This window comes from Stegastes partitus, unplaced genomic scaffold (assembly GCF_000690725.1).
Source record: "Stegastes partitus isolate 25-593 unplaced genomic scaffold, Stegastes_partitus-1.0.2 Scaffold345, whole genome shotgun sequence".
Taxonomy (NCBI): Eukaryota; Metazoa; Chordata; class Actinopteri; family Pomacentridae; genus Stegastes; species Stegastes partitus.
In genome coordinates, this window is record NW_007578076.1 from 13,142 (window position 1) to 23,750 (window position 10,609).

At 40.4% G+C, this 10,609-nt stretch overlaps 1 protein-coding gene across 1 annotated transcript in view; it reads left to right on the plus strand.

Annotated features, from left to right (window-relative positions):
* Positions 1-912: 912 nt before the first annotated feature.
* The window catches only part of anos1a (anosmin 1a), a 36,026-nt gene continuing 26,329 nt past the window's right edge, over positions 913-10,609 (plus strand). The window contains exons 1-2 of the mRNA XM_008284091.1: positions 913-1,113; positions 6,515-6,562. Of these exons, the coding sequence (XP_008282313.1) occupies positions 913-1,113; positions 6,515-6,562 (249 nt within the window). The remainder of the gene's footprint in view (positions 1,114-6,514; positions 6,563-10,609) is intronic.

Consider the following 10,609-nt stretch of genomic DNA (forward strand, 5'->3'; position numbering starts at 1 on the left):
CTGGGTGACATTGCTGGTTTTGCCTCTAACCTCTTCTCCTCCCACGTTAGGCAGATATTGCGGCTGTTGGAAACTGGACGCCTCGTTTACATTTCCCGCAAAATGTAATTGAGAATGCAATGTAGTTGCACAAGGTGGTGGAGTAAGGATTGACTCACTGATGTCTTTTCTATAAATCTAAATGCAGATGCTACTTTGGTCACGGTTACGATTAAAACACTCGCCAGATGAGCGGTCTTTGTGACTGAAGCCCCTGCCATCTGTGCCCCAACAATAAACCATCTGTCAAAGTCACTGTGACCTTCTCCTCTTTGCGTCTTGGCACAAAAAATCTGAATCTACAAGGCCAACTCACTATTTTTATACATTCTACCGAGCAGCACTGGATGCTACTCAACTGTAGTGGAAGTGGTGATCTGCATTCTTGTTACTACACTCATTTTTTCTTTGAATTTGTCCCCCATCTGTAGGATTACCTGACATACCTCGGTTTTTCGGGAACTACTTATTAACAGTTTGTTAGTTTTCAGGTCATTGCACCTTCCTCAGTGATAATCGGATATTTTTGTGTACCATATTGTGAAGTATTACTGTTTTATTATACCAACATCTGAAAGATTATGATAGCGAACCAATATCACTGTAAATCACAGCTTTGTTTTTATCAGATTTCACTTTCAATACACTGGGACTCTGTCAATAAATCACATCTGCCCAGTGAACTGACAGCTCAGCCGACTGGGATTAAAGCTCTCAGCATCCTGACCCTCAACCGTGCACTACGCCTAGATCTTATAGCTCCTCCCTTGGCTATATAATTTCTAGTTTAGCCGGGCTTCCATCAGATTACTCCCCACAGCATCCTCTTGTTTCACAGCCCCACTCCTGGACGCAGGGAAAAGAAAAGAAAAGATGCTGCCCACAAGCTGCGGTGCCAAGACGCGTCTGTCTCTATGGATTATTTTCCTCTGCGTGTCCATCGTGTGCGCCAGGAAGGAGCACGCTGATGCTGATGATGCTGATGAGTCCTGGCCGGAGAGTGTTTCCAGGGCGAGGTGTGCGTCGCGGTGCCTCAGCTTGCACAGCGTCGCTGCGCTCTCCACACCTCTGCAGGTAAGCGCACCGATGGCACCGGAGTGCGCACGCTTCCAACTCCTGTGCTTCTATTAAAGTAACCATTACCGGTGAAGTTACTCGGTCATAATGAGGTTTTAAACTAAACTTGATCTATATTTTGGATAATTTGATGTGAGATCTCACCTTTCTGGCAACAGAAGGTAGTTTCCAATCATTTGTATGAAACCTGAAGCTTGTTTAAGTTTGGAAATCACTGTCACAAAGCTTTGATTATATGTTAGCTGCTGTTAGCTTTAGTTACATTCCAGTTAAAATTCATGAATTGAAATGTTATCAACCCTATGGCCAGGTCTGTGCAAATTGATTTTCATACTGTAATGAAGTCAGTGGCTGGAAATGATTAGCAGTAATGTAAAATCCACTTTAACATAAAAAAACCTGGATGAATTTTTTCATTCATTTATTTTCATTACAGCCTTTGGTTTAAAAATGAACAAATCCTTCGTAATGTGGTGATATGTTTCTCTGGGGATTCACTGCTGTAGACCCACTGACTAAACAGACATATCACAGTGAAAACAATGTCAGTGTGTAAAAAATGGGGGTGTTAAATATTGATAATAACAACTTCAGTCACTCAAGTCATGAAAAGTCCACATAAACCCCTCCTAAAACTTTCTGACAGACAGGGGCCACAGCAGACAATACGGCTTGTTATACTGATTATATTGTTCATACAGATCCCTCATGTGTCAGTAACTATCTCTGCACTCACACACACACACACACTGAAACACACACAAAGAGAGAATGCCCCTCTTTGCCTCTTTGCTCCAGGCTTTAGAGCAGTGGGGGAAGCTTTCTTGTACACTTACTTAAACCAATGATAACTGCACACAATGATGGTCCAGTCCACAAAAGAAGAGAAAATCAGACTAAATCATGCATGCTGTGCTGCTGTCTTTGCCACTGCTTGCTTTTATCTGCACTAAACTAACAAGTAGACGACTGTAAGTAGCTCCAAGTGTTCAAAACTGCAGCTCTGATGTATCAGTCAGTATTGGTGCATCCAGCGTCCTGGAGGAGTGAGCCAGTGACGGTTTGTGCAGCGCTGTCAGCTAATTGACTACTGAAGTGTGAAACGCACTCACATTGACTTTATGGATGTGGGATAGATTGGGGGAACGTCCAAGTCAGACCGCAACTGGGATCCTGCCTCCAACTCTGCATGTGACTGATGGGACAGAGTCAGTGTCAATATCCAGTTGTTCCTCCCCCCAGTATCCTGTCATGGAAAATAAGTCAGCAGGACAGTTTATCAATGAAGGCAACATTTTATCTACATACATGTATGTTGGACCTTCAGATGCTGCTAGAAGATGATGATAACTTCACTGTGGTCTACATATTTATATTGTTACTATTACATTTATACTATTAGCATCAGTTTCTCAGTGCTGATTCCTATTACAAATTGACCGATTTCTTTTCTCAAACATTTAGGCTTCTGTGAAGGAGACCCAGTTAAAGCCACTGTTCCCATCACTGACTGTAGTATTTTCCACTTTATCAGGTTCACATTTTGACTTGTCAGTGTCACTTAAATCTCTTTTTTGGGGCATTTTTCTTGATGTAATCAAGCTGCTTAATAGTTATGCACAACTTATTATAAGGTTTTAATCACTTAAAGTCACACCATCTCTCATCACACAAACACACATCATTAAATCAAAAAAACATTCAAGTTCATAGGATTTGGAGTTGGAAAATGAGGCTAGGAATAATAATGAGGTAATTGTGCATGCAGTTTAAAGAAAAGGAAACTGTCACAAATCTATTGACGCCATTTCTTTTTTTAATACTTTTTGCTTTCAGTTTCAGGTGTCAGACTAACTTATTGGTTTGACATTTAAACAAAGTCAATAGAGATAAAGAAAAAAAGAGCAGTTTGACACATCTGAAAAAAGGAGGTGTTAGTGCAAAGCTCTCATGCCAGATGGTTTGTCTGAGAAGTCATCCTTGGAATTGGAAAAGGGCGGGCACTACCAAATAATACTTGGCAGGTGATTGGATGAACCATCTGTCTTTCACCATCCATCATGAGCTCACGTGCAACTAAAACACACTCATAGCTGCCATTGGTTCCTCATAGGATGCTGATTGGTTCGTCAGAGTCCAACTGTCTTGTATAGCAAAGTTAGAGCAGCTGTAACTGGATCTGGAGGTGAGAAAGTAGGAAGGGCTTGACCTTAGATATCTTGTACTTTTTATTTTCTCTTAAACAATTACGGTGATTCTACACAACAACAACCTTTGCAGAAAGTTTGTCCAATCAGGCACAGTGTACCTGTTATTACATGTTATTACTGCAGAGCTGCCAGGTCGATTTCTATATTGTCTGAGCGGCTCCATTGAAGCACAGGGCAGTGATTTGTTGAAGTGTGGCTCAGTTAGTCTTATGAAAGTTCAGAGAGGAGAAGAACAACCTTCACTTCAATAATCCGCAACCCCAGAGGAGACAATTTAACTCAGCTCTCCATCAATCACGCTCTATTTACTTATTGGCAGAGCAAATGTCAGTGTTTGAAAGGCCACACGCTCTTGTCGACTCTGTCAGAAAACCACCAACACAAATAACAGCGTGTAATTCCATGATCCTCCACCTCCGTGTTGATTTATGATAATGCTTCTTTCATTATTTCCGCTAGATGTAAAATGAAAAATGCACGCAAAACACTGAACTAATGCTCAGTCTTGTATATCACAAACACAAGAGCAAACAACTAATCAAACATGAAATGATTGAAGAGGATTTCGTATTCCACATAAAATGGCAAGCCCTGATGTGGAACCCTCAAGGAAAGAGAAGAGGCTGGCCAAAGAGCGCTTGGCGAATGGATCATCAAGGGGCTTGGGTACACTTGGACCCAACTGGAAAGAAAAGCTCAAGACCGGGGTTATCTGGAGTTCCTTTGTCAAAGGCGTATATACCAGGAAGGGTGTCAGGGCATAAGAAGAAAGCCTGATGTCGTAGATTCTGACTTCATAATTTACGTATAGTGCCAATGCAAAACAATGAACATGCAGTACATCATCCGATGTTGTCTGAGTCTGTAGTGTGTCACAAATGTGCAGTAAATGTAACTTTAAAACCCTAATCTGTGGTTGTGCAGAATCAGACACCAACCTCTATACCCAAAATGATGCAAAAAAAACAAACAAAAAACTAGCAGTGAGTGGCAAATTCATGGATGGAAGCACTTTGTTGGTGAAAAAGGTCAAAAGTGGAATGTCCAGGCTTGTTGGAGGTGCCAGAAAGACAACAGTGAACCTTGATGTGGATGGGATACAAAAGCAGAATATGTTGGGTTGGCTCTTATCAGGGAGAAATCTGAGGCTGCAGGGGACACAGGTTCACCAAAACTGGGCTGTTGAAGACTGAAAAAACATAGCTTGGTCTGACAAATCTAAATTTCTGCTAAAGCTGCAGCTGGTAGGCTCACAATGTGGCGTAAACAGCATGAATCCATGGACCCAATCTGCTTTGTGTCAGCAGTTCAGGCTGCTAGTAGTGTAATGGTTAGGGGAATGTTTTCTTTGTACATTTTCAGCTCAGAAATACCCATCAATCAGTTTGAATGCAGTCTGTCTGAGTACTGCTGCGTAGAATGTGCATCCCTTTATAGCCTCAGTTTACCATCTTCTAATGGCTGCTTCCAGCACCAAGTAACAAAGCATAAGTCATCTCAAACTGGTTTCATGTACATAGCCTCTCCAGTCAGCAGACGTGAATCCAGTGAACCTACTTAGATAGATTTAGTGTGTTAATGTGCAGCTGACAAATCTGCAGAAGTGATGTGATGCGCTCATGTCAACATGGTCACAAATCAAAATGTAAACAGCTTTACAAGCAGTATGCGGGTGTATAGAAGTACATGAGTGCTGGGATAAATAAGTAATGAGTTACTTTAGTATACATTTTGGAGGTAGTTTCTATACAATATATGCATGTGGACATGTTTATGTACAGTATATCCAACCAAGTTAAAATTATATTGAAGATAATACAGTCAGAGATGTTGCTGGGTTACTACCCAGGGACAAGAGACAACTGACAAGTAAGGAGTGTTCCTCTGTTTGGTAGCTGAGACAAACAAGACAGTGATGCATACTGATGTGACACTGAGAATCAGAGCTGTAGCAGCAGCTCCTGAATCCCTTTGAAATATCTGACCTGTTCACCCAGTAAGAAAATCGCAGTGGATGCAGCCTGAAGGCCTGTGATGTCCTTCAGGTGGGTCAATCTCTTTAAGGACTTTATGACCAATGCTGTCAGGGCAACAAGTCTGCTAATTGCACACTTCCTTCACCAGCTAAGGAAGACAGCTAAAGATCTCTGAAAAAAATTCTATGTGAAATGTTGGTTAAAAAAAAAAGTTGTGGAGTGAACTGTTAGATACTCAAGAAACAGTTCTGGTAAACATAGCAGGACACCTGACTGAACAAACACAAAAGGAATCACTGACAGCTTCTTCTGAAGTGAAGAAGCCTTTTGGGTGAGAGTTGAAACATCCTCAAGAAGTACAAAAAGAACTCCGGCTGCTTTCTACTAAAGAAAAGAAAAAAGAGAATGCGCAACACCTGGTCATCTGCTTCTGAAATAGTCCCCAACAAAATGACTTTTTCCACTTTAGGCATCACGTCTTAAAAACTTCAGTGGCCCCCGTAATATAGAGCTGCAAAAACCCACAACAGATGTCAAGTCATCTCTACTGAAAAGATCAATTTCTCATAATTTAGAGCAATGCCAGCCTTATTCTTCAAAATGAGATCAGATGTGTGAGTGAAGAAGGACAAACCTGCCTGAAGCGTATAAACCTGGAATGAGGATGTACACGTAGCTCAAACCGAATCTGATGTATCCCTTGAGCTATTTTAGAGGACTGCGTGGCTTTTAATATGCGACACAGATAATCGGTTTAGCTTAGAACGACGGTTTCATATGTTTACTCAACACTTTTACAACCTACAAGATGAAACGCCGCTTTGTTTCTCAAGTCACACTGAAAAATAAATGTACTGTACAACTGTCTCACGGCTTGACCAGTGATCCTCGATCTGCACTCATTATTTTGCAGCAAACGGCCTCGGGCTCTCTGCAGGGAGCCACGAGGACAGTCCCACAGACTGGAGAGTAAAAAATGTAATTTGTCTTCATACAGAAAAATATCAGTTGCGCTATACAAAGTGTGAACTCTGGAGCTGTGTAATGTTCTTCTGACACACTGTAATTACGTTGTTTGCCTCTGAGCTGTGACAGTACGAACCTATAATTAGGACATTAATATGTGTTTCTCTGCACTTAATTGAATTAGACCAGCTTATTCATTTGTGCTTGTCTCTTTGTCTCCCTCTTTTTTTTTACTCCCCTTCTCAGAATAATGGATCTCTGGGCTGGTGTCATAATCATAAACAGTGCGCAAAGGTAAGTCATCTGTGGTTCTGGATTTTGCTTAAATGACTGCACTCCTTCAAACTCACAACATTCTATTGTTCATTTACCTCTCTTTGGTTTCCTGAAGTGTTCACAGACTTTCTCTAGAACAATGACACCATCTATAAATGCCCTTCAGAACATTTGTTCAAGTTCGAGCCCACTCTAGCAGCCATTGAAGTTATCACGAGTCTTAAAGCCCCCATATGGTCTTTAAGGGCCAATTCATTGATGATTGATGTGGACTTTGAAAGCAGACACAAATTCATACTATAATGTTCTAGGGCTTGGTCCAATTCTCTAAAGACCGAACATCTGCTTCACATTCAATGTACTTCTCTCTAAACTCAAATTGTAAGGTCAAAAAATGCCAAATTTAACAGCATTTGTGTTGCATCAATGTTACTCACTTCTTCTTCAACTATTACTAATTTAGAATGATTGTTTGTGTGGGAGAGAATTAACTTTTCTTAAACACACATCCTTAATTCGAGTTGCTTGGGATTTTTCTGCAGATGGTCTGCACTTATTTTGCCCCTTTTAACCTCAGCTAAGCTCTGCAAAGTGCTTTTCAATATGCTTCTCATTCACCAATTCACGCACACAATTCACATCAAGGTTCAGTGCCCAGAGACACTTTTGACCACTAACCTTGTGATTAGAGGACAACCTGCTCTACGGTGAGCCACGGCGGCATTTTGCATTGTTAATTTGCCTGAAAGGCTGCAGCTCTGCACTTTTTACATGGTAATCACAGATTGAACTGTAGCACTGTGCCAATGTGATTATTTCCGACGTGTACCGAGCACAGTGAGCAGACATAGCACAGGATTTCTGGAGAAAATCGTACAGTGTTTGGGCACCATCGATGGAAATCATGTACAAATCAAATCACCTCCAAAGTCTTGCAGCAACTGTATGATTTGCTTCTCTCAAAGTTATACATTCTAACAGCGTGGATGATGGATAATCTTCCCGTACCGCCTCCAGTGAATGTTGGTTTCCATTAACTGCTGAATCTTTCCATCTCTTGTTTTGTCAGTCACAATTTCTGACTGCTGTGCACCGCTAAAGGTCACGCTGCAAATAGTGCGACAATGAACAAAATCATCCTCAGTCTTGGCTGCTGCATTTTTAAAATATGTTTATTACAAATTAATTATGTTGTAAAAATGCATTCTAAACTGCTTTTGCTATATTAAACAAAAAAAATGTAGGAAAAAAATCAAGACAACTACATTTTTGCCACACACCGCGTTTCGTACACTCTGTTACATACCTGCAGGACATTTTGTATATTGATATCATGCACAGATGTGAATTAAACTGCTTCTTTTAGCTGGTCAGTCTAAAGATAGGGAGTCATGTGGGACTGCTGGTGCGTTTCGGTGTAATAAATCACTCTACCTGTGCACATTGTGTGTGTGTATGGGAGTTCATGCCTGCCTAGATGCATGTTTGCCAGAATATGGATAGCTTTATGTGTGTGTGTGTATTTGTGCTTCTCGAGGCAATAAATCAGCCCACATGCAAACCAGTGACAGTGTGCTGTGTGTGTGTGTGTGTACACCTGTATGTGTTACTGCATGCTGGTGTACTATACTAGTTATTGCTTATTTCTCAGCTCTGCCATCCATCACTGAACTTGGCTCTTTATTCTCTGACACTCTATACATCATAGCGGTTTCCCAGCTCGTACATCAACACTCATGAAAGAGGCAGACTGTAATGATGGACTACATGCTTGGCAAGCTCTCTCTATATTGATATTGAGTTTACATCAAAAAATTTCCCATGATAACTTTCATCAACTGATGCTCAGATGGTTATATTTCTCATCCGACGACTCAATCCTGATGTTTTTTAGATCTTTTACAGCGTCCACAAGGGATATTGTCTTGTTGTTGATTAATGGAGATATTAACACGCTTTAGCAGCCTCTCACTTTGGTAACTGCGCCATCCTTGAGAACGATAATTGTGATGACATGTTGGGGCTTCAGACGTCTCCCCAGCTGCATTATTAAGAGCTTCTAAAGTGAGATTTCCAGGCCCTTTAATGAACGATCACAGGGAGGAAAGTTTTTAATGCCGGCACGAATTAGTTGATGATAGCAAGAAGCACTTCATCCTGTCATGTGTGTTAAGCACAGCAGTGCTTTTAATTAGAGCATGTTCTTTTGATTGACAGAGGATCATACATAAACAGTTAATGCATAAATTATATTCTTGTACTGACATTGTGTTGGAATCTTAAACATCCTTCTCTGACATTCTACCACCTCCACCTTTTATTTGGGATCATTGTAGATGTATTAAGAAGCTATAATGAAAAGTATTTTACCTTACCTGCTTTACTGCATGAAAGCAGTGTGTTCTCATTGTATTATATTTTTAGGTTGTTTGCCCGATCTCATCAACTCAATATCTCTTGAATGCCTTCAGGGAATTTCTTCAAATGTTCACTTGGACGCGAGGATGAACTGATGAGAATCCGGTGCTTAAAGGTCACTAAAACCTGTCAAAACATGTTTTTTTTGGCCATAACTCAAAAATTCATACACTAATTAAATCAAAATCCCACAAAAATGTCCAACAGGATAAAATGATGACGTAATGACGTTCTATATCAAAAAGGTATCAGCTTTGTTGTGATGTTATAAAGATACTTTTCTGGCCTTTATTCAACTCAGGAACAGAAACAGAGATCGTGTTAGTATTTTACATTATGTTGGATACTGAATATGTGACAGAAATCTTAGATGCCTTCTTTGAAATTGTGTTTTTTTTTTATCTGGATTATTTTTTGGTGTCTGAAGGTATTTGTACTGCATCCATGTTTTACAATTTGCATCTTCTTTGCAGCAACATTCAAAGTCTGAAAGTAAGTTCATCATGTTTCTGATTGGAAATTATTCCCTGGAGTCATACATGCAAATATAGTGATAATTTCCATTTCTCAAAAAATACACTGGAGTTCTGTTGGGTCTAAGGTTGCTTTCTCACTTGTAGTTTGGTTGACTTGGTCCAGACAAGTCATCAGTTTGGTGAGTGAGTTCAGCGTATTGAGACTGACGTTTTGATTTCTATCCGCACCCATCTCTTGTGCCTGAGCAGTGTCAGCCTTTAGAGGTTTTTAGTTTGGAGAGACTTCTAAATTATACTCCTGTTTAATGGCGGTTAATTGTGAAATGAAAGGCTCTTACAGCGTGATGAGAAATCAATCCATTCCTCTAAAGGATATCACTGCGTGCAATTTACCCCAGAGCTGCTTGGTTCCCTGTGCACTTAAGTTTTCATCAGCGTACAGCAGCACAGCTTTAACAGTAGATGTGGAAAAAAACTGTCAGCCCTGCAGTGACAGGTGCTCTGTGCCCTGAACTCACAGCTGCTTCATCTTGTCTGCAGCCTTTTGATCAAAGGCCAGTTTGTATTTGCGGAAGCTGTAGGTTTGCTACGTCAGAGAGCTGCGTTTTGTTCAGATGTGTTGTCTGCAGTTTTATAATATCTGATCTGTTTTCACTGTCAAGCACTGGCTTGCCTCCACTCTTCAAGGCTCCCAAAGATGTGGTTTTGTTGGAATAACATTTTGAGTCTAAACCGATTGTGAATTCTAGTACCGACTGAAAATATCTGATATTTTCAATAGAATATTTGGGCATGTTCTTAAAATTTGTCACATTTACATTTAAAATTACTTTTAGTGAACTGGTGCAGCGTAGAGTTTGCATGTTGTCACAATTAATGTGTGAATGTGGGACACCAGAAAGTGTTAAAATACTTTTGATGACTCATCTCGCACTTCAGGACATACAATAATATATCACATATGACTTGGAGCAACCTCATCTCCCAGAAATGTCCCCACCTTTACAACCAAACTGCATTCTTATTGTTGTTTTGAAATATATTTTCTCACCAAAAAGTAAGACTGTGACAAAGAAGGAAATGCTTGTTGTTTGAAAGAGACATAAAGTCTGCCGTAGGAAAGCTGTTTTAGCATTTGTCAGCTGTGTTTAACTGTCCGGAATTGAAATTA